The following is a 24,947-nucleotide window of genomic DNA, read 5'->3' as shown; positions in this document are numbered from 1 at the left end:
TTTACCATCTCTTTTGATTTGGGAAATTTGGAAAGAAAGGAATCGCATAATTTTCCAAGGTAAAGAGATGAGCTTATCGTCTCCATGTGGGAAAATTGAGAACCATCTGACTGAGCTCTTAAATGAGGCTGCTCAATCCAAATCATTAAAGAAAAATACATATACGAACTAGGATTGGAAGATTAAGCTGGCACTTCCAAATCTGCTCATTCCACCTCTTTTTGGCAAGGGATCCCTAGTGGATCAGGTCAATGCAAGGTTGGGTGTTAAATGGGAAGCGCCAAAGCCTGGGAGCCTGGGTGGTGTAAGGTAAACTTTGATGGTGCTTCTACAGGAAACCCGGGTAAAAGTGGTATTGGGTGTATATTGAGGAACTCTAATGGTATCAGTATAAAAGAAATCTCTGAAAAGATTAGAGTTGCCACTAACAATGAAGCTGAATTCAGAGTGGCGTTAAGAAGACTGCAATTAGGGAAGGAGCTTGGGGTGCAGAGAATTCATCTGGAGGGAGACTCATTAAATATGGTTAATGTGGTCCACTGTAATAACACCCTTAGTTGGCATCTTAACCAGTGGCTTCGACCAATTCTGGTGCTTCTAGCCACCTTTGATGAATTTCAGATTAGCCACATCTTTAGGGAAGGAAATGGAGAGACTGACAAACTCTCTAAAATGGCGATAGCCGATGGTGACCCCCCCTTGGCACTCTGATTGGGTCTCTCTGACTTGTTTGTTACCCCAAATGAGCTTCCACCGGTTGAGATGACCCAATTATCTTGCTAGTAACAGTGCTTTTCGGTTGAGTTTGTCGGTTGTGGTCTCAACTGATTGTCTTCTCCTTCCAGCTGATATATTTCTCCAATTAGCCTCTCGATGATGGTGCTGAGTGGCTGTATTGCCTCCACCGGTTGATATGGTCTCCCACCTTTCTCACTGATGGTGGTGCTCACCGGTTGGGTTACTTGCCAGTTGTGTTCTCCATTTCTCCTTCCGGTTGAGAATTTTCTCCGTTTGAACTACCGGTTGTGACACAAACTGGTGCATCACCTCCCTGGTTGTCGCTAGTTTTTTACTTCTAATGGTCGTGGCTCCTGGTGGATTGATCGATCGATTGATTTGTTTACCAGTTAAGGTTTCTTCTTGTCACCGAGTTGTGGCTCGCTGTCGTCATTATTGGTTTGTGTCGGTTTGTGCCCCATGGCAATTGGACTCGTGTGTACTTTTAATTGATATCTAGTTACGACTAGATCCTTTTAGGATATGCACATAATTACTCGAGTAATAAAGTCGCTCGACATTAAGTTGACGAGCTTTGGCTCAGAAGGTGTTGGACACTGCCATTTCACGTGTGTGTATTCATTTGGCATGAACTACTTGCTTGGCACCTGTATCCCCTGGTTTGATAACTTGCTATTTAACAATGGAATGCCCTCATTTTTCCATCCAACATTTGCATTCTTCACTCGGTGACTTGCTATGGAGATCCCAATTCTCCTTGAAGCTACTTGTCGACAGATGGCCTTCCTAGGCAAAATCACTCACAAACGTCTGCGGGAGGTCCTCTTCTCTTGACACCCTCTTATTCTTCACAGTCTTAAAAGGATAATGGGGAAGGAATTCCTTGTGGCTTATCATAGGTACAGAGCCAATGCCGATATCCTGACCTTTTTCCTTGCAATGGTGATATACATGGGGACTAGCAAGCAAAGAGTGAAGCTTTTAACTCAAATGGTGTTTAAACACCGCCTGCTAGAGGAAATTGATGTCGCGTTGGACAATATTGATGCCAACCCGAGAATACCGCTTCCCCAAAATTACTATATGTCCTTGGGCAATGGGGTGGAGGTGAAAAAGTTAATGATTGTGAATTCTCCGGACTTTGATGCTCTTCAAGAAACCTGGCTTGCCATTACCAGGAATATTGAATTTCTGCGTAAGGCGACAGGTATTCAAAATGGCTTCACATCGGAATGGAGGGAAAAATTTATTCGAGATGAAGGGTTAGCGGGTGCAGAAGGATTTGGTATTCTGGAGAATGGAGACTTGGTTGATGGCAATGATTGGGGGTTTGGGCTTGGCGAGGAGTGGTTCCCAAATGACTACCGACTCCATAGGGAGAAGGCAGAATTGACGACTCACTCGACCTGTGGCACTGAATGCCCTATAATCCTAGATGCGGCTCATGCTCCTGTGGATGATGACTCTGAAGACTCTCATTGATTCCGGTTGTCACCTCTCTCCGGTTTCTCTGTTTCCTGATTATTGTTTTTCTTGTTTAAAGGCCTCTGTTATCTACTTCCAGCGATTGTCGACTGGTGTTTTGTACTTGTCCAGCCTCCATTGCTGGTTTTTTTGTATAGGAATAGAGCTAGGGTAGGGGGTTTTCTTCTTGGTTCTTTCCCCCTACCACTCTCATTGAATTAGGCCTTGGTATTCTCCTATTTTGATTAATACAAGGGTGCTGCCCCTTTGTAGCTATTTACTCATTAAAAAAAAAAAAAAAAAAAAAAAAAAAAATCAAACAATATATATATATATATATATATATATATATATATATATATATATATATATATATATATATATATATATATATATAATAGGGAAGAGATTAAACAATTTTAAAAAGCTAGTGAAAAATATGGAATAACATTAAAACAAGTTTATATATGATTATGTTATAATATAAGTTATTTTTTGTGTAAAAATATGTTATTTTATGAATAAAAATTGTGGAGAAGTGTTCAATTATTAGTTCTTCTTAGTCGAATATAAAGATAAAATATAACAAAAATAAGTGTTCTTAAACAAAAATAGGATCACTTTATTGATCAATAAGTTAAGATTCAAACAAAAATATGGACATATTTTTATAACAAGTGGTGTTTTAGTGTTCAAGTATTGGGTATTTTTAGATTAAATTTTGGTCAAATTTTTAAAAAGTCATTTTTTGGACACTTCATAGTAGATGTGTTATTTTTTCGAGTTGGGTGATGTGTCACGCCTTCAAACCTTAGTTGTAGCTAGCCAAATGTCCGTTTTACATTTCTAAATAAAACCGGAAGTCATACAATATCCCATATGACGACTACATGTTGATGAAGTTAGCTCCAATGACTAATGGTGCCTCTCCCCTAGACTCATTTACATACAATTTGTACTTAATGGGAGGATCGTTGAAAATAAAACCTTTATGAAATCTCTCATGAACGAGACCTAAAAACCCTAGAATTTGCTTATACACATTTTTTACACGGAGCCCTAGCTCGCAACCTTTTATGCTTTGCCTACCGAAGACCTAACCCTAGAATTTGCTTATATTTGACACAGATTTTACGCGGAGCCCTCGCTAACAACCTTTTATGCTTTGCCTACCTAACACGTAACCCTATAATTTGCTTATATTTGACACAGATTTTACAGGGAGCCCTAGTAGCTGCCATGGAAGCCTCGGTTTACAGAAATGGCGTGGAGGCGGTATTTTTCAGGTGTTTTTTATAAATTTTTTTATTTTCAAATCAGAAAGGATCAGGGCGGTTGGATTGGCATTGTTTAATTCTACCAGAGGAAATCGCAGATCATAGATCTTTATAAAAATTCATGACCTTGCGACAGGCTTCTGAGAGGCGAGAGCGAACTCGTTCGCCTGTGACTCTCCTTGTCAAGGTAAAAACCAGGTTCTCGACCACTGCCCGCACTCTCGTCCTTCACAGAGCCACGGTAGCTGTCTGGTGCGTTTTTTTATAAATATTCCGTAGGCTAGAGCAGCAGCGGCCATGAAAGCCTAGGTTTACCGAAATGACATAAAAAGCGGCATTTTTCTGGTGCGTTTTTCTAAAAATATTCCGTAGGCTAGAGCAGTAGCGGCCATGGAAGCCTAGGTTTACAGAATGGCATAAAAAGTGGCATTTTTCTGGTGCATATTTTTGTAAATATTTTTTAATTTTTAAATTAAAAAGAATCAGAGCAGTTAGTCGGCATGGTTGCCGACGGAAGGGATCGCAGGTCATAAATCTTTTAAAAAGTCGCTTCTAAGAGGCGAGGACGAAGTCGTTCTCAACTTCTGCCCGCGATCTGGTCCTCCTCAGGCTCCGGGTGGCTTTCTCCGGATCTTGGCTCTCGTTCAAAGCAATAAGCGGGCGGGCGGAGAGCTCTGTGCTTATACGGTGACGCGTCCGGCTGAGCAGGCGCGTCTTCCTCCAGTTTTGGTTCTGCTCACAGGCGGGCGGCAGACACGGTTTATTTAAAAAATATTTATTAGGGTTCCTTATATAATTAATGGCCGTGGTTTACTGTAATGTGTGTGATTTACCGAGGTTTTCACTCTAGTACAACTGCAGGCGTAATTATCGAATCAAATTAAGGAGGGAAAAGTGTATAGGTGCATTTTTAATCGATAAGAGAAAGTTCTGGAGTTGCTTTCCAAGAAAATTCTATGCAATTACCATGTTCGATGAAATAATGGGATGAGGTCCGCCCTGGTTCCCCGACTTTTCTCGGAATGTCCAAGTAATCTGTGAATATGATTCGATCTGATCTTTTTCAGATGCAGTGCCCAGACATAAAAGAAAGTTCTGGAGAAGTCTCTAAGAAAATTCCCAGGCAAATTCCATTTTGTAAGATAATGGGATGAGTTCTGCCCCCGGTTCCACGACATTGTTCGGAATGTTCGAGTAAAATCTGTGGATATTATTCGATGTGATCTTTTTGTCGTTGCAATGCAATTACGCCATCTTCGAGCGCATTGAAACGTGGCAATTTCTATGCAGCTTCCAGAATGTACCTTTTATCGTATTCTCATTTCAATTAATTAATAAATACAGTCAGTACTGTTACAAGACAGGTGGAGTAATAAGACGCGGTAAATTTGACCCAAAATTGACTCTAATTTCTGGCTCAAAGAATAAGGCGGACCTGTGGAAGAAAAAGACACTCGCTTTTTATATACATTTGAGCCAAAATATCTGTGATAAGGAAACATCAAACTATTTGCCTATCTTAACGCGATTCCATTAATCTAAGACTAGTCAAGTTCTCATTCGCACATAGAAATCCGCGGCTTCAAACAAAGGGGGCTCACAATATGAGCACACAGCACAGTACCGGACACATCAACGGCTATTCCCTGGCAGGTGGCCGTTGAACGAGCATATCCGTTGATGCGTTTTGTGCGCTTCCCAGAAATCCAGTTCTTTGCTAGAGGATTCCAAAATCTCCTATATAAACGCAAGCCTTGGAACTTTTCAACCAGAGAAATTGTAATATACATTTACAAGTTTGAACTTCCGAGAGTTACTAAGTTTTTACATATTTTGTGAAATCTTTAACTGAATTAAAGGTATTCCATAATAGTTCTTGTTATTACTGATTTTCATTGTGTATATTTTGTTTAACTGAATTTTTATTTTAGCAATAAATAGAATGGATAGTTTCAATAGCAAGGTTCTGTGCACAAGAGCCGAAGCCCTGCTGAAATCCCTTATCCCAGCTATCCAACAACTTTGTGCATCTGACCTGCAACTGCCCAAGGATCAGCAAAAGCCTGCCATTCACCAGTTTTTGAACACACTTATTAGGGGCGCAGAGCTGGTGAAATATTGTGAGAGCATTAGCGCTTTCAATGTATTTCGTAGGTGTAGATTTGCTTCACAGATACTCAAGCTAGAAGAGGAGATTGATGGTGTCATGGTTTATATCCCAGGAAACGTTGAGTTAGATGCTAGAAGTCTTAGTGCAGTCTTGAAAGATCTGTACAAGGAATTAAAGCCTCCAGATATAAGTCGCACGCTGAGTGGCCTTATTCAACAGCAAATGAGTTTAGGTAACCTGTGTCAAAGTACTAGAATGGAAGAGGCTAACAAATGCTCTTATCTTAGCATTGTTCCTGTGAAATCTCGGTTTTATGCGGGATTGGAGAGGCCTGTTGGGGATTTGAAGGAGCTTTTATTCCAAAGCGAGGTGACAGTCGTTGGGGTGCATTGTATGGGGGGTGGTGGGAAAACGACTTTTGCCTTGGCTATTTGTAATGATCCCCATATCAAAGGTAATTTTTTATTTTTATTTTTGACGTTGTTTTTAACTTATGTTTTAATCTTTTATGAGGAAGTCACCTTTTTTCAGGCCCATCCAATGGGCCTACCATTTCTGCTGTTAAATACGTACATTCTTAGACTTCCAATAATGATTTTTCTTCTTGATAGTCTGGTGAGCAATGCTTTTGCAGCGTACTGAAAAATAATTGTTCTCTTCTGTGGAAATCAGGTTATTTTGAGAATGTACACTTCATTACAGTTTCGCAGTCACCAAATTTGAAGGGAATTATAGAGATGATGTGGGAGAAGATTGTTGGAAGGAAGAAGCCCGAGTTTCAGAATGTAGAAGATGCACGTATACAGCTAAAGCAGCAGCTTTCTTGTCAATCCAAGCGTACGCTGATGATATTGGATGACGTCTGGTCCAGGGCTCATTTGGAGGAGTTACTACTTGAAGCTCCAGGGTACAAGACTGTTATCACAGCCAGAGACAGTTCTGTCATCCCCCGAAACTCCTGTACACGACTGTATCAGTTGCCGTTGCTGGGCGACGAGGATGCGCTCTCGCTTTTCTGCTTCTCGGCTTTTGGACAGACATCAATTCCTTGTACAGCTGATGCAAATCTAGTCTTGGACGTATAGTCTTTTCTTACCTTGAAAATGAAAACTTTGAACAGGCTCGAAGTTTCTTATCGAATCAAATGAGGCCAAAAACAAAAGTAAAATGAAGTTCTAGTTAATTCTGCAGTCGAACGAAGTTAAATCACAAAAATTATGGCTCAAATTGTATAATATAATCTCCTCTTTCTTTTTATCTCTTACAGACCTTCCTTTGGACGTTAATAAAATTTCAATTTTATGAATGGCAGGTGCAAGCTGAATGCAAGGGCTTACCCCTTGCTCTAAAGGTGATTGGGAGCTCTCTGAATGCGGAACCTCATGTGACATGGTTGAACGCAAAGAATAAGCTATCCTTGGGGGAATCCATATCCAGTGATCATGAAGAAGGGCTTTTTAGATGCTTGAAGACCAGTATTGATCTCTTGGATGATTTTGGGAGGGAATGCTTCTTAGATTTGGCCTCATTTCCAGAGAACAAGAAAATCTGTGCTGATGCACTGCTGGACATTTGGGTTTATGTTCGGAAGCTGGAGAGGCAAGATGCCTTTATGATGTTGTGGGAACTTGCAAAGAAAAATCTCTTGAATTTAGTCAGCAGCTCGGGGTATTTTTCTATCCTTCTTATAAGTTATATATATTAAATTTCTTTTTATCATTTTCTTTTCTAAAACTTTGAGCTGATATTGTGTCTGTAATTATCAGAAGCCAAGCAACAATCTCTTATGGAAATGCCTCCGAGCTGTACTTTTATCAGCACGATGTCATGCGAGATTTGGCCGTATATTTGGGAAGCCAGGACAATATAGTCCATAGGAAGAGATTATTCATGCCCAGGAAAGAGACGAACTTGCCAGGGGAGTGGGGGCAGATGCTTAGTGATAGACCAGTTAATGCTCAAGTTGTCTCTATTCACACAGGTAACTTGTTTAGTGGCATATTGTACAGGGTGTTTTGAATATTAAAATATTTTACTCTTAGTGGTTTTCTCATCATTGAATAATGATACGATTGAGGCAACATTAACTTCCATATAAATACTTGACCGTTAAAAATGTTCTAATTCAATTGTTTATGTGATTGACCTATTGCAGGCTCTATGGTTGAGAATCAATGGTATGATATGAATTTTCCAGAGACAGAGGTTCTGGTGTTACACTTCTCTGCAAGCAAGTACTTTCTACCACCATTTGTCAAAACAATGAAAAGACTGAAATTTTTAATGTTGTGTAATTTAAATTCGAAGAGGACCCCAATAGAAGGTTTAGATGCCTTATCTTCACTCACTCAGCTCAGGAGCGTTCGCTTGGAGAAGTTGGATGTACCCACTATTTTAGAACAGATTAAAGTAATACAAAAATTAGACAAACTATCTCTAAGCTTATGTGAAGGTTTTGGAAATATTGCCACATTCGGCAACACCAACCTACAAGAATTTAACCTCGACCACTGCAGTGATTTGGAGGAATGGCCCACAGACATCTGTCGTATGCCCTCTGCTCAGATATTGTCTATTACCAACTGCCATCTGGTTGAAAAGTTACCATATGATCTGGGGAACCTGAGGTCTCTAAGAATGTTGAGATTATCAGCATTACCAGCGCTGAAAGAGCTTCCGGCATCAATTGGAAAACTTGGGCTGCTGGAATTTCTAGACATTTCACTGTGTGAGGGCTTGAAAGAACTTCCAGAGGAGATAGGTCAACTCAAGCAATTGAAAGAGTTTGACATGAGAGAGTGTTCTCGTTTGAGGAGGTTGCCTAAAAGTGTTTGTGAACTAAGCTCTCTGAAACATGTCATCTGTGATGAGAAGATTGGGCACCTGTGGTTGCAAGTTAAGGCTTCTTTTGTGCCTGATCTTAGAGTTGAAATCGTGGAACCGCAATTTACTTTGGATTGGCTTGATGATTGATTTCACAAAGCAAACTCCAACTAACTTGACAACCTTGTAAGTAATCACTATGGTCTCTTTATTCGTTCCTGTATATAGAGCACACTGTAGTTTTCAGTTAAGCTAAATCTGTAAGAGTTGTTAATGCATATATCTACTATGTAATTTGTAATGTTAGAATGTTTAGAAACAGTCTCCCAGTATCAACAATTTGTTTGGGGCATCTTTGGTTGAGGGTGACTCTGTATGAAAGAGTGTAAGGTATATTTTGGTCTGTGATTTTTAATATTCGATGTTTTAACTTAAGATGTAATTTGTAATGTCTATGTCAAAGATTTGCCTTTATTAGTCTTCCAGTGCCCATTCTTTGGTTGAAGGGGAAACTGTGTGAGCGTTTAAGGTATATTTTGCTCTTGTAGTTTTTAATATATCGAAGTTAAAACTTCGAATGTAATTTGTAATGTATATGTCAAAGCTTTGAGCTTCGAAACAGTCTTCTAATGTCATCAATTTACTTGTGGCATTCTTTGGTTGAGGGAAAACTACATGAAATAGTTTGTAATGTAATGTATATATCGTCCATATGTTTTAATGTCTATGTCGAAGTTTTAACTTCAAAAAAATGCATCGAAGTTTTATCTTCAAATGTAATTTGTAATGAATATGTCAAACTTTGACTTTAGAAACAGTCTTCCAATGCCCACAATTTATTTGTGGCATTTTTTGGTTGAGGGAAAATGACATGAAATAGTTTGTAATGTAATGTATATATCGTCCATATATTTTATGTCGAAGTTTTGACTTCAGAAACAGACGCGTCTCCAAGTATATAGTCTTTCAATTTCTCTATTTTTTGGGCATTTGGTTGGGGAAAATTGCATGAAGGATTTTTTTTAAATACCTGGTTATTGTACGTGACATCGATTCCTCATTTTAAAAACATTTTAAATTTTTTTGGTGCAAGTTCTTAGGAGTGAACGGGGATAAGGTGGAACATCATATGGCTGTCATTACAGTGCTGCATTAATGGCTTTTGCGATCTCAAATGCTAATTCTCTCATATACTACACGTAAATTACATCTTCGAACATTGCAGCCTTTCTTTTCATCAAATAGATATATTTATTACTTTATTTCCTTGCAATCGCTTTCAAAAACAACGTAAATTCTTATATTGGTTTTTTGTTTTCAGCCCGTCGCAGATTTAATCCAATGCTTCGACTTCATCTTTATGTTTGAGTTTTCCAATTGTCAGGTTTGCTTCTTTATGCTTCAAAGAATCTACTCCTTGAGCGATGCGAGGATGCGAGCATTCACAAAGCAAAGATTTGTACTCCAGGCATTGAGGACATTATTTGAGGATGAAGGCATGTCAGGCAAAAGAATAATTTAATACTTTTAGAAAGAAATGTTCCTTGTTTATCTTGAGACTTCCCGTGCCCTTCCCAATCTTTATTCCCATTCGAGCGTAACTGATTAAACATTAACCCAGCAACCACAATTCACGCGTCCCTGACTGCATTGACTTTATTACAGACTTCACTTGTGATCAATCTGTTCGACTTTATTACATACCCTGTTTTGTTCCCCTTCACCTCTTTAAACATTGTGCGCAGCAATCAAAATTCAATGAGAGCGTGATGGCCTTGAGACTTCTAGTGCGCTTCTCAATCACAAAATGTCGTAATTTTTTCGAGTTATTGAAGTGAAGAAATGTGACTTCATTTTGGGAGCTTGAAAATATGGAGCGAAAGAGTTACATTTGAACTCATGAAATTTAAACACAGCCCGATCCACATGTAATTCATGAAATGCCGCAACCAAATTAATTTCCCAAACCTGAAGAAAAAATTCTAATAAAGACTTGATACAATGGGGGATCAATCCTCTGCCTCCGGGCTTCTCAGAGGCACTAATTTTCAAATTTCTACTGAAAATGTGTCAAATCCTTCCGTAATTTTTCAGAGTTTTTGAAGTGAAGAAACGTGACTTCATTTTGGGAGCTCAAAAATATGGCAAATAGTTATTTTGTTTTCATAAAGGGAAAGAGTACATTTGAATTTATGAGAGCTCGATCCACATGTCTGAACTCATGAAATGCCGCAACCACCGGGCTTCTCAAAATGTGTCAAATTTTTTTGAGTTTTTAAAACTGAAGAGGGGGAGCCTGAAAATATGGCAAATAGTTATTTTGTTTTCATAAAGGGAAAGAGTTACATTTGAATTTATGAGAGCTCGATCCACATGTTTGAACTCATGAAATGCCGCAACCACCGGGCTTCTCAAAATGTGTCAAATTTTTTCGAGTTTTTAAAACTGATGAGGGAGCCTGAAAATATGGCAAATAGTTATTTTGTTTTCAAAAGGGGAAAGAGTTAGATTTGAACTCGTGAGAAATTTAAACACAGCTCGATCCACATGTCTGAACTCATGAAATACCGCAAACAAATTAATTTCCCAACCTGAAGAAGAAATTCCAAAAAAGGCTTGATATAAAGAAATCAATCCTCTGCAGAGGTAATAATTTTCAAATTTCTACTGAAAATGTGTCTTCGAAAATTTCTGCAGAGGCAATAGTTTTTGAAGTGAAGAAATGTGACTTCATTTTGGGAGCTTGAAAATATTGCAAATAGTTATTTTGTATTCAAAAGGGAAAGAGTTACATTTGAAAAAAGACTTGATACAATGGGATCAATCCTCTGCCATTGGGCTTCTCAGAGACACTAATTTTCAAATTTGTACTGAAATGTGTCAAATTCTTTCGTAAATTTGATTTGTTTAAACATTTTATATCAATTTTCAAGCTATACAGTGAAAATATCCGGGGGATCATCATTTGAAGTGCTAGTCTTTTGCAGGACTTTGCGGAGGAAGTAGTTTTTTAATCGAATGGGAATCAAATGATCTCTGCAGGTGTCTTATGAGTCGGGCTTAATTTTTAAGGAAGAGGGTCGTTCTTTGAATAAAAAAACTTTGTGCTACAGGATTATTTGGAATCTTTTCTAAAAAATAGAAGCCCCTAGGTTTTAGGCCTACAAATTTGAGTGGGAGTGAAGAAGGGGTGGGAATAGAAATTGCCCCACCAATTTAGGGATATTATCTGTCACTTGTCAAACATCTAAGTTGAATTTCTATTAAAAAGTAGTTTTGAAAGGAAATGATTTATTTTTCCTTGTTTTTTTATTATCCACATACAAAGATATTTTATTCATGAGATCACCAACTTCCTCAAATTTCAGAGATTAAATTTTTAAACTGAAATACATGACAAAAGATATTCTTTCTTGCAAGTACTACATAAATACTGAATTATGTAGAGCTATCTTTCTAAATATTATGAAATACATTTATGTATATTGCCACATAAACCTTTAACCCTTATTCATCTCATGTGAAGGCCAACGCAATGACCTTGAATGGTTAGGCACTATCTTTCCAAATTTTATTGATCATCTACTACTTAATGCCTAGGCTAGCTATACTGTTTTATCTCGTTCCACATCACAATAACACAAGAAGATTAAGCGCAATCTATTTTGGATTGCCTTGATTGATTTCTCAGAGCAGAAGCTTCAAGAGATTTCACATTCCTTGCAAGTAATAGTACAGTCTCTTTATCAGTTCCTGCATACAAAGGATACTACAGTTTCATCCCATCTTAATAACTTTTGCTGCGAGCCAACGTGTAGAAATGTCACCCTTCAACTGCCAACATGTAAAAATGTGACCCCAGTTTACCAGTTTAACTTTCGAAACAATCTTCTGATATCCCCAATTTTTTTGAGGGGCCTTATTTTGTTGAGGAGGACATGATATCTAATTCTCACTTTAAAAAACAATTATACAAGTTATAGTCTCAACTGCTAATTATGTCATTACACAACATTCAAAGCTGCACGGCAAATTTAATGTGATTTATATATTATTATATATATTTATAAATTCAGAATAATTTACAGAATATTAACATTAATTCGCTGAAATCTTTCCAAAAAGCTGTTTAAATTTCTAATGGTTTTGTTTCAGATTCTGGTCTGTTTCAGATTTGGTGCTGTTTCAGATTTGGTGCTTTGACCTAATCTTTATGTTTGAAGATTTCCAATTGTCAGGTTTGATTTTTTTCTGCTTCAAAGAACGTACTTGTTCTGACATTCTCAAATCAAAGATCTTGAGGTCTTACTCCAGGCATCATAAAAACATTTTTGGGGCTGAATGATGTTCATGTGGTTGCAGATGTGCCAGGCAAAACTTAATTTTTTAACATTTGGGAAGAAATATTCCTCATGTATCCCAGACTTGAAGCAATTCTAGGCCTTTATATCTCGCCGAAAATATTGGCGAGTAATTCAATTCAACGTGTGCGGGGCTTTGAAACTTCCCGTGCCTATTTAAACATCACGCAACAATCACAATTCTATGCACAGGTGACTGTCTAAACTTTACACAGCAAGCACAGTTCATTGTGTGTGTGACTGTTTTCTGACTTTCTGTATACTTTTCCCGTGTCCTCAACATTTAAACGTCACCTAGTTTGTTCCAAAATCCGATTTAAATATTACCCAGAATTCATAATTTGATGTGTGCATGACTGCCTTGAATTTCTTGTGTCTTCAATCAGATTGGTAATTTATAGAATATTTGAAGTGATTAAATGCGGTCTTGAACTTGGCACCTCTTTCTTGCAAGAAGCACTATTACTCTGTCCATTATCTCATGGCCATGAAGAAGTGGTAAATAATCATCATATTTTTAAAAGGGGTAAAAATACAGTCCAGATATTCAAGCACAGCCCAATCTGTCTGATGCCTAAACTCAGGAAACACTGCAACAGAATAAATTTCCCCAATCTGAAGAAGATATTTGAAAAATATAAGATCAAGAAAATGATAAGGATGTGGATAGGATTATGTTAAACTTCCTATGCTGGACTGCGTGGATAGAGCGTGGATAGTAGCAGGTAGTGATGAAGAGGTGGTTTGAATGGTTGGTTTCCACTCTAGTCAACGATCAGATTTTTGAATTAGATTCATGAAACACTGCAACCGAATAAATTCCCCCAATCTTAAGAAGATATCTGAAAAATATAAGATCAAGAAAATGACAAGGATGTGGATAGGATTATATTAAACTTCCTACGATGGACTGCGTGGATGGTAGCAGGTAGTGACGAAGAGGTGGTTTGAATAGTTGGTTTCCGCTATAGTCAAGATCAGCTTTTAGAATTAGATTCATGTGGGCGGAAGGCGGGATGACCATATGTTTTGACACCACAATGCTTTCCTAATGTTGTTTGTAACTAGGGCTATATATGGGTTCGGATTGTCTTAAGGCAACATCCGAACCCTTTTAGGTCTAGGTCCTATCTTAAAGGGTGACGTGACCCCAAGTCTATGCCCAATCGTATTCTTTATGCCATCCTAAATACACATGCCACAATAATATATTAGTGCTAAAAGAAAGGAGGTCGACTTGCATTAATAAAGGTGAAGATGCATATAAATAAAGATATTTTGTAAAAGACAAATCATTCAATTTCAAGTAAAGCGAATTAGCTCTGCCTAATAAGGTGCGAATTCACAAGGAGTGCGAAATTGTTTAGACTTGTGCGAAATTGTCCAAGTGGACACAGACTGTTTTGGTACAGAGTTGAAGAACTTAGAAGTGCAGATCTGCCATACAAAAGGATCAGATCTGACAAAGAAGCTAAGTATTGTACTTGTGATTTTAGAGGAGAATATATAATCTGACCTGTGGGTCTTTAATGTTGGGTTTTTCCAAGGTACGTGTGTTTGTCTCATGTTTACTTACTTCATTTCTGATTTTACTAAATGATGACTTATTAAAATGCTACAAATCTGATTACAATCTAGGGCATAATCAAAGGATATAAATCTGATTTACAAACCTAGGGTATAAAATTACACCTAATGGTTATTAAAATTTCAACTACTCACACTATGATTAAGATACACATTAATTTCCATGGCAGAAGACATGTAATTAAATTTTCAAACATTATTTTCTAGTGATCTGTCTAAAAAAGTTCAATGAAAGCCCAATACATTCTAGATGTCTAAACACAAGAAACACTACAATCAAATAAATTCCTCTAACTTAAGAAGAAATTCCAGAAAGCTTGTTAGTATGAGATAAATCCCCTCTTATCTGTGAGCTTCTCACCATGCACAAAACTCAAGCTAGACATTAATTTCAAATGCAAAAGATTCTTTCATAAAAATATTGGTGGGATTCTATCAAATGAAGATTGGTTTGTGACAGAAGGGTTTTTTTTTTAATTTATTAGAATCAAATCATCTAAATTTGTCTTCAAGATTCTCTTCATACTTGGTTTGGCAAATGTATTAGTCTAGACAAACTAGAAGCCTCAACCACCAAAGAGCCCCACAACAAAGGTATTAGCCCAGACAAACTAGAAGCCTCAACCACCAAAGAGCCCCACAACATGAACCATAACACCTGCAAAGCTCAAACCTGTGCTAGGATGAGGAGCCAGGGTAGAAACTGAAACACGAGCAAAAGCCTTGACAGACGTAGGTAGTAGCAACTAGAATAGGGTCAACTGTTGGGTTCGATGAAGCCCAAATATTCTAATTATATCTGCAGTTTCTCTCACACTCGAAACGGATGCTTCTTTGTAACTGACTTCTTTTTGGCATGCATTAGCTAATTTAGAATTGACCGTTTTGGTGGATTTTTCCATTAATTTCAAATGCAAAAGATTCTTTCATGCACAAACCTCAAACCAGACATTAATTTCAAATGCAAAAGGCGGGATTCTATCAAATGAAAATTGGTCTGTGACGAGGGTTTTTTTAATTTATTAGAATCAAATCATCTAAATTTGTCTTCAAGATTCTCTTCATACTTGGTTTGACACAGGTATTAGCCCAGATAAACTAGAAGCCTCAACCACCAAAGAGCCCCACAACATGGACCATAACACCTGCAAAGCTCAAACCTGTGCTAGGATGATGAGCCAGGGTAGAAACTGAAACACGAGCAAAAGTCTTGACAGACGTAGGTAGTAGCAACTAGAATAGGGTCAACTGTTAGGTTCGGTGAAGCCCAAATATTCTAATTATATTTGTAGTTTCTCTCACACTCGAAACAGATGCTTATTTTTGGCATGCATTGACTAATTTAGAATTGACCGTTTTGGTGGAATTTTCCATTTTGAAGATGGGATTGAATTATAAAGATTTACTGCTGGTCGAATATGTATTGTATTTAGAATTAATAAAAGTGAGATAATCCCTAAAAGTGGACGTAGCCATTATTGGGCGAACCACTATAAATCTTGTGTTCTTCCATGTCTTCTAAATCTTTTTAATTTTTGTTCTTATTTTTCTACAACTTTTCTTTTCATTTGCTTATGCAATTTTCATCAACAATTGATATCGGAGTCTAGTGGAGAAACTTGGTGCTGGAAATCGGTGAAGAATTTTTGGAGCCATGGAAGATGCAGACAAATGGAAGATTGAAAAATTTGCAGGTTAGAATTTCGGTCTGTGAAAGGTGCAGATGGAGTCATTGCTCATCAAGCGAGATCTCTCAAGTGCATTGGCTTGAAAAGCCAAAGGGCAAGGTTCTTTATTAGATGAAGATTGGGAGAAATCGGACAAGAAAGTTAGGGCAACCATTTTTCTATCGCTGTCCAACAATGTTTTATTTAATGTTTCAGCTAAGAAGATAACACAAGAGAGCCGTGGGATAAACTTTCTTCATTGAATGGGATGACATCAACTTCGAATAAGGTATTCATTATGAAAAAGCTATATAATTTGAAAATACGAGGGATTATGTCTAATCATTTAAATGAATTCAATACTTTAGTCACCTAGCTGATTTCTGTGGGCATTAATTTAGATGATGTAATCAAGGCAATATTATTACCATGTTCTTTACCGAATAGTTGGGAAGGTGTGGTGATGGCAGTTAGCACTTCGGTGGTTGCCAAAAGTAAATTAAATTTTGATGATGTTGTAGCCACTCTTCTTAGTGAAGACGTATAGAAAAAATTAGGAACCCTCATCCGATGATGCATTAACTGCTGTCAACATTGATAATAGAGGTAGGAGTCGAGATAGAGGAAAAAATAATAACAGTAGAAAGTCAAAATTTGCACATAGATTGAAGTCGAGAGGTAGAAATGGTGCATGTTAGTTTTGTGGCAAACCAGGTCACAAAAAGAAAAATTGTTGGAACTATAAAAAGGCATAGACAAAGTCAGTAATAATAAAGCAAACACTGTAGCTGAAAACGATGATGGTGTTTTGGTCGTGATTGCTGGTAACACGATTGCAGATTTGTGGGTGCTTCTTTCCATGCAACTTCATGCCGAGAGGCTTTTACAAATTTCAAAGAAGTTATATTCGGTAAGGTTTTTCTTGGTGACAATAAGGAATATGAAATTGTAGGTAAGGGTGATATAATTTTGTATTTGATAAATGAAAATACATGGATTTTGAAGGATGTGAGATATGTTCCTTTGTTTAAACGAAATTTAATTTTTGTAAGCTAGCTTATTGCTTTTGGGTGATGTTAATTTTGTTTTAGACACTTGGAAAGTAACCAAGGGAGTTTCAGTGCTTGCAAAGGGCAAGAAGTTGGGTAATCTTTACATTTTAGAATGCCACGGTGATGTGGGAGCTGCCATGATAGTTATGGAGAACAATTCAGAAATTTGGCATAAGAGGCTGAGCACATGAGCAAGAAAGGGCTTGAAGTTATGCTTCAATGAGAGCAACTTCCGACTTAAAATAGGTTGATTTGGAGATCTGTGAGTATTGTCATTATGACAAACAGAGTTGGGCTAGCTTCTTGAGGACATGTCATGATAAGAAAGCTACTCCTTTGGAACTTGTGCACTCGGATGTTTTCGGTCCCATGAAGGTAACCTCTTTTGGAGGTGCAAATTATTTTGTTACTTTCATTGATGATTGCACTCGCAAAGTTTGGATTTATATATTAAATAGAAAATCATAATTTTTTTCAAAATTAAATTTTTTAAAGGCTCTTGTCGAAAACCAGATAGGGCATAAAATTAAATGTCTTAAAACTTATAATGGGGGAGAGTTTTGCTCTTTGGAGTTTGACAATTTTTGTGCAAATATTGCTATTCACAGAATAAAAGTGTTTTCGTTCACCCCTTGGGAAAATGGTGCAATTGAGAGGTTGAATCAAACAATTCTTCAGAGAGCTCGATGTATGCTCTCCAATGCCGGTTTGGGAAAAGAGTTTTGGGCAGAGACATGCAATAATGCAGTGTATTTAATCAATCACACTCCATCTTGTTTGGATTTTGATATTCTGGAAGAGAGATGGCTTGGGAAACAAATTTCTTATCACCATTTGCGTGTGTTTTTGTTGTGAAGCATTTGTGCATATTCCCAAGGAGTAGTGAACGAAGCTTGATTTCAAATCAAAGAGGCATGTTTTTTCTCGACTATGGAGAAGATCAATTTGGTTTCAGTTTATGGGATCCCATCGCCAAAAAGATTGTTTGCAGTCAGGATGTCGTGTTTAAAGAGAATTTTTTTTCAAGTTTGTAGCCATATGACACATCTTCAAATGAATATTTAGATGTTGATTTATTTAATAATGAAAATGCTAGGCAAATTTTAGTTTCATTCTCCAAGCCTTTAGTAGTTTCTTCACAACCATCTACTATAAGCTTTCTACCTTCAAATATTGGTGCCCCTGTTTATACTATCACACAACCTTCTTGTGTTCATACGCAACCCTTAGTTTTTTTCATCCCTGCCTCCTCTACCTAGTGCACACCATTCTCCAGTTCATGCGCAACCTTCAATCATTCATTTACTACCCTCTTTGCTTACACAACCTCCAATAGGTAGTATGGTTCAAATGCAATCCTTAGAAACCTCAACACAACCAGAAGACTCTTCCACGCATTGGTGTGAGGGTACAAACTTGCAATGTTCTATTATGCCATCAAGAGATCAGGAGCAAAGCATTGGTATACAAGGGCAACAAAGAGGATTCTTGGGATGAATATAATTAGGGATAGAAATAAGAGAAATTATATATTCTCAGGAAAAATATATTCTTAAAATCTTAGATAGATTCAATATGAAGAATGCCAAATTTGTTAGTACTCCTTTGGTTGATCATTTTCAGTTATCCTTAGCTATGTGTCCTAAAATAGAAGAGGCTAAATATCACATGAAGAGTGTTCCATATTCATCAATAGATGGCAGTCTCATGTATGCCATGACTTGTACTCGTCTCGATATTGCTCATGTAGTGGGAGTTGTGAGCAGATTTATGAGTAATCTAGGTAAACCACATTGACAAGCTGTCCAATGGATCTTCAGGTATTTGAAAGGTACTTCTGATCAAGTTTTATGTTTTGGCGGTAATGAAACCTTCCTACAAGGTTATGTTGATTCGGATATGGCTGGAGATTTGGATAAATGACGTTCTACTAGGGGTTATGTGTTTACTTTTGAGCGTGACATATCGAATCTGTGGCTATAGCATGTAGGATTGTCATGAACAATGGCGATGGATCAAGCAAGAACCATCGTTCAAAAAAAATTAAGTAGCTATCTTAAGTGGAATAATTAGTCCTATATGTTAGAAGCCATATACAAAATTTTTTGTTATAAAAAATTAAATATCTTTTAACCAACCTTTGAGGACTTTCTCCCTTTTAAGTACTAACTACCCACTAAATGGGTACGAGTTAACTTTTTTTAATATTATGAAATGGTTTTATGCAAAGTGCCACATAACTGTGACACTAATTCATCTACTGTGAAGGCGAACAAAATGACCTCAAGGCCAGAGCAACAATATGAAGACAAACATACAAATGAGGACAAAAAAGCAACACATTATTGTGTATTCAAGCATTTAAAACTTTATTTATCCCATTAAATTTATAAGCAAATACGTAATAAAATTTATATTAATTGTAGCATATAGTTCCTCAAAAAATTATTATGAATTAGTGAGAGAGCATGTGCAACGTGAATGAGATATAGAGAAACATGGTTTGCGTAGATGCATAACTAGCATACCTATATTTTATAAATAAAATTCATGTAGAGGACTTTGAAATATATCATTTTAAAAATAAAATAAAAATATTTTTCATATATATAAACAAATAACAAGATTTACTATTTAAAACAACTAAAACAAATGTAAGGACCATATTGCATTCATCAATTGATGAGACATTGAAGCCTTATTTACAAGATATATATACATGCAAGGAATTGAATGTAATAAAACCTACAACTTAACAATAGAATCTAATAAAACATTGCTTTCAAATGAATAATTAATCAATCGCAATCCATTAATCATTATGTTCTTTCCTTATCACTATTTTAATTGTATTATATATTTAATTATGATAATCAATCAATTTTAATTTTAATTCATTATTCAATCATATCATATACAAAACCAAATATTCTATCAATTTCATTTACAACATGGTTGTACTTTTTATTAATATTACTTAATTGAATCTAACAATTATTTTAAAAATTCATCAAACACAATAGTAGATTTTGTAAAGTCAAATACTCTAAACCTTAGAGTAGATAAACTTAATGACGATGGCTTTAAGATTCAACGTTATAGTTCAATTTAATGTTCAATTAGATTTAAGGTTAGTATTTAAATCATGTTAAGGTTTTATAAGTGTAAGTGTGCAATTTAGGTTTGGGTTTAGAGTTAGGCTTCAATTTGGTTTAGTATTAGGGTTCATTTTTCTTTGGTGTTAGTATTAAGGTTTAATTTTGTTTAAGATTTATGGTGGATTTGTTGGAGTAAATAATTTTGACTATATTTAAGTTTACTTTTTTAACTTAGGTAGCAACATTTATTAGCTAGATGGATAATTGTAGAGTTATATTTGGACTCTAACTCTTCTAGATAAAGACACTTGTCCAAATCTCATGTACTCTTATCACCTGCTCTTGCTTACTTAAGCAAGGTTCCTTGTACATTTGTACTCACCTCATTTCAATACAATCTCATGTGTTGAATCTCTCTTAGTTGTGGATGCTGTTTTGCATATTGTCTCCTAGGTCGGGTGGACACACCTACATGGCATTAGAGCCTTCCATTTTGCTACTCTTTCATCCTACGTGCTGGAGATCCTTGCAATGATTATGGTTGAGTCATTTTTATTGCTTTTTTACTGTTTAAGATTCAAGTTGCACTTCATTTGCTTGGACTGACATCTTCATTGTAGTGGCAAATTCATTACTAGAAATTCTTGCATTCATTTTTGCTTGCAGCATGTCGTTTGAGCAACGTTGATATATTGGCCTTGTTTACTCATCTGTTAGTGCATTTACTATGTGATTTGTTGCTCCATGTGATGTGATTTGATTATGGTTGGTTGTTGGACCCACATTCAATGCTTGTGGCTTGAGGTATTGTTGAGGCTTGAGTGTTTTTGGCTAGTAGTAGGTCTTTGCATTTGTCTCGATGGGCATTCATATTTTCTAGTCATTTTTCGTGTCGATAGGGATCAACTTCAATTTTTTACAAGATCTAAATAATTTTTTTTGTCCAATCAGTACATTTACTATTGTCACCCACAACACACAAGCATTAACATTTGATCTCACTTTAATCATGGGTCATCTTTGTTTGTCTTCATATTAATTGGCAACAAATCTTGAGTGGGGTAGTTTCATGGAAATGATGTTTGTGAAAGTGGTTATGAGTATAGGGATGACATGTAGAGCCACCACTGGACCCTACCACTACTTCGCTCATTGGTGCCCTTTTTGTCATGGAGGCCAACTTTTTTTTGACTTGTTGAGTTGATGGTCCCATAAAGGATTGATCCCTTGCTCCCAGACGCTTGAGGGGTGGGTCATCTTTTTCACCTTTAGACCCTAACCACATTTTTCTCCAAATGGCCATAGCTTGGACATCCAATATCGTTAGAAAGATGGTTTCATGCATTATTCATTGATGCAATTTTTTTGTAAGCACATTGTTGTAGACACATTGAGATGCGGTGTCACGTAATTTATTTGGGGATTTTACACAAATTGTGCTATATGCTTGTAGTTGCACTATATTATAAAGTGTTATTGGGCTTTGTGTAGAGCCTTTTTTGTTTGCCAAACACAACTTTGTAAAAGTGAGTGTAACTCCATGACAATAGATGAATTAGTGGGAATCATGCCTCATGAGCGTGTCTCGTTCGGTGCACACTATTTGTTTAGTTGCAAGCACTATCTCGGTCACTTTAGACCTTGACTTGATCAGTGACACGATTTCAGTGAACTATTATGAGTCTCCCTAGTTAACATTATGGGGGGCATATACTATTTGTGGCAACGCTTCCTTGGTTTTTCTTTAAGTGAGTTGACACATTCTTGCATTCCTATTTGGTGTATACAATCATCCTTAGTTAATCTTGGATCTTTAGATTGTCGCACCTCAATTTTTACCTTGCATTAGTTGAGTAGTCATGATGGGATCAATAAAGTAACCTCATTAGTTGCATACTGATTTTAAGGTCACTGATGCAGATTTATGTGTCGCATGTATTTTTTATTGACATATGTTATTGCCATTGTTGCCATCTAATCATTGTTCAAGTGGTGTCATTTGTGACACTAATGCAGATTGTTGTCTTCATGATCATGATCATCATGTTTGTTAGAGGAGGATCTTCAGTTACAACACCATATTAGTCTTTGACTGTTGACTACAACTTCTTCGTACTTTAGTGATGTTTTTCATGCTTTTAGGACATCTGTTTGGAGGCTTCTTAGTCCTTGAATGTTCTCTTTTGGAGAGTTTTCTCCCACAATTTCTTTCTCCTTTTCCCCGTTTGTGAGAGAAATATTTGCATTGTAGTTGTACATGGGTACCTAACATGGCTTTGTTGCCAAACCCATAAGGCATCTCATATTGCATGCTTTACTCCCTAAGTTGAACTTAAGGGGGTGTTGGAGTTAATAGTTTTGACTATTTATGTTTACTAAGTTTGACTTAGGTAACAACATTTATTAGGTAGATGGATAATTGTAGAGTTATATTTGGACTCTGGAGACACTTGTCCAAATTCTATGTACTCTCATCACTCACTCTTTCCTATTTAAGCGAAGATACTTGTACATTTGTACTCACTTCATTTTAATACAATCTTATGTGTTGAATCTCTGTTAGTCGTGGAGGATGTTGTATAGATTGTCTCCTGGGTTGGGCGGAGACACGTACAAGATTAGATTATATTAGTATAAAAAAATGTAATTAGCACATATTAATTACATGAGATAACTTGATAAGACACTAATTAGGGTTGTCATTTAATTAAAAAATCATTAAAGTAGGGTTAGTATAAGGCTCAATAAAGGTTTAAGGTTAAGGTTCAACATGGTTGAGTGTTAAGGTTAGGATTCAATCTAGTTTAATGTGTAATTTGGTTTATGGTTATGGTTAGGGCTCAACTTGGTTCAATGTTAAATTTGGTTTTCAAAGTGCTTATTTCTAGATTTTCAATAGGATTCTCCACGACCTAAAGATTTTGGTTTAATTAGATTTAGGGTTTGGGCTTAATTTGGTATAGGTTAAGTTTGAATTTGATTTTGAATATAATTTGGCTTAGGGTTTGATTTGGTTTAGTGTTAGGGTTAGGATTTAATTTGGTATAAGATTAAGGTTCAAAATGGTTTTGTGTTAGGGTTCAATTTGATTTGATTAGGATTACGATTAGGGTTGGGTTTACATTTGATTTATTGTTTAGTTAGATTTAGGATAAGGGTTTAATTTGGTTTAATGTTAGGTTTATGGTAGATTTTGGTTCATGGTTAGGGTTTTAAAGTTTAATTAGGTTTAATATTTTATTAAGGTTAGAGATCAATTAAGAGTTAGGGTTACACTTAAATTTGTTTTAGGGTTGGTTTGATTTGGTTTAGAGTTAGAGCTAAGTATTGATTTAGTTTAGGATTTGGGTTCAATTTTGTTTAGGGTAATATTTCAAGGGACCTCCTGGTCTATTTTTCTTTCTTTTTTATAATAATTTTTCTTTCTATTTTATAAATTATAGTGTGATTCAAAACATTAATTCAAAAAACTATCACCTAATAAAATTTGAAAGAATTTTATGATAATTTCATGATAGTTTATGAATTAATATTTATAGAAGTGTTTCAAAATCTATTTTTTAATGATAGATTAAATTATGTATATGCAAAGATCAATTTTTTTTACCATCCTTCATTACAAGCCAAACCTGAGTATTGAATTATTTTTAATGTTCATTGAAATATGTAGATATGTTTGCTCACTTTCTTTGCTAATCATATTGGTTCACTTTAGAGAACTTATAAAAAGATTATATTCAATAGAAAGAAATAAATATTTTATAGATTTTTTCAAAATAATGACTCCTTACTATATTCATATTTATAGACATGGAAAAATAATTCTAACAAAATCTTAATTTATTTTTAGTAATTAAATTATAGAAACATCATGAAATTGAGAATTGAATGTCAAAGCCAGTAGTAGATATTTCAAAATAACAATTCTATTACTATATTGATATTTATAAATGTGAAAAAATACTTTTGACATAATCTCAATTTATTAAGTACTTAAATTTTTGAAATATCATGGAATTGAAAGTATAGAAATATCTCACCTGCCTCATACCCCCTCATGGGGGTTTGAGTGACTCGTCCCCCCCCGCCCCCTTGAGTGGGGTCTGTTCCATGGTTGGTGAGGTTTCGTGTTTGTTCCTTTCCGCCTTTGGGCCGTGGTTCTCTTCCAACACCATCTCTCTTGATGTTGCTTTTTGTTAAGGGTCACCGCCCTAGTTAATGCTACTTTTTAAATCAAAATCATTTTTATTCATATTGATTAATTTTTTATTTATTCATAGAGTTCAATTTAGTTTATGGTTAAGGTTTATTTTATTTTAATGTTGTAGAGGTCAATTTGGTTTGGGTTTAAGGTTTAATTTGGTTTATAATCTTAATTTATTTTAAGTAATTAAAGTATATAATATTATGGAATTGAGAATTGAATGTAAAGACACAAATAGATATTTAAAAAAACAACAATTTTGTTACTATACTGATATGAAAAGACATTTTGACATAATTGCATTTAAAAGTTATAATTTTTTTTTTAAAAAAAGGGGTAAAAATTTATTCAGAAATCACAAAATTACAAAGAACAGGCCTTAGGCCCACCAAGACAGCAACAAAAACTAAAAGGATCCTAAAAGAACCACCAACACCACCACTACAAAGTCCAATGACCATAGCAATAGATCCGATCGTTGGATTTCCAATGATAATACCTTTCGGAAAGCCCTCAAAAAGATGACGTTCACACAAAATAGGGCCGAAGGCTAGCTACTTTGGAAT

At 36.1% G+C, this 24,947-nt stretch overlaps 2 protein-coding genes across 11 annotated transcripts; both read left to right on the top strand.

Annotated features, from left to right (window-relative positions):
* Positions 1-270: 270 nt before the first annotated feature.
* On the top strand, positions 271-711 carry LOC131077503 (uncharacterized). The gene has a single exon (XM_058015013.1). The coding sequence runs from the start codon at positions 271-273 to the stop codon at positions 709-711; it is 441 nt and encodes a 146-aa protein (XP_057870996.1).
* Positions 712-3,276: 2,565 nt separating this feature from the next.
* On the top strand, positions 3,277-14,314 carry LOC131077496 (putative disease resistance protein At5g47280). Of its 10 annotated transcripts, none has more exons than XR_009372261.1 (7): positions 3,277-6,043; positions 6,262-6,668; positions 6,902-7,257; positions 7,356-7,570; positions 7,745-8,598; positions 12,568-12,650; positions 12,775-14,314. XR_009372261.1 is itself a non-coding variant. In XM_059219633.1 (6 exons), exons 1-5 carry the CDS (start codon positions 5,422-5,424, stop codon positions 8,560-8,562), a joined length of 2,418 nt encoding a protein of 805 aa, XP_059075616.1. In that variant the 5' UTR covers positions 3,277-5,421; the 3' UTR covers positions 8,563-8,598; positions 12,568-14,314. The 10 variants fall into 10 exon arrangements, 6 of the variants coding, with proteins under 6 accessions (XP_059075616.1, XP_059075617.1, XP_059075615.1 ...); XR_009113594.2 differs by lacking the exons at positions 12,568-12,650; positions 12,775-14,314 and adding exons at positions 9,513-9,611; positions 9,797-12,455; XR_009113591.2 differs by lacking the exons at positions 12,568-12,650; positions 12,775-14,314 and adding exons at positions 9,506-9,611; positions 9,797-12,455.
* Positions 14,315-24,947: the final 10,633 nt, after the last annotated feature.

Source organism: Cryptomeria japonica, chromosome 4 (genome assembly GCF_030272615.1).
Source record: "Cryptomeria japonica chromosome 4, Sugi_1.0, whole genome shotgun sequence".
Lineage (NCBI taxonomy): Eukaryota > Viridiplantae > Streptophyta > Pinopsida > Cupressales > Cupressaceae > Cryptomeria > Cryptomeria japonica.
This window is presented reverse-complemented; position numbering and strand designations above follow the sequence as displayed.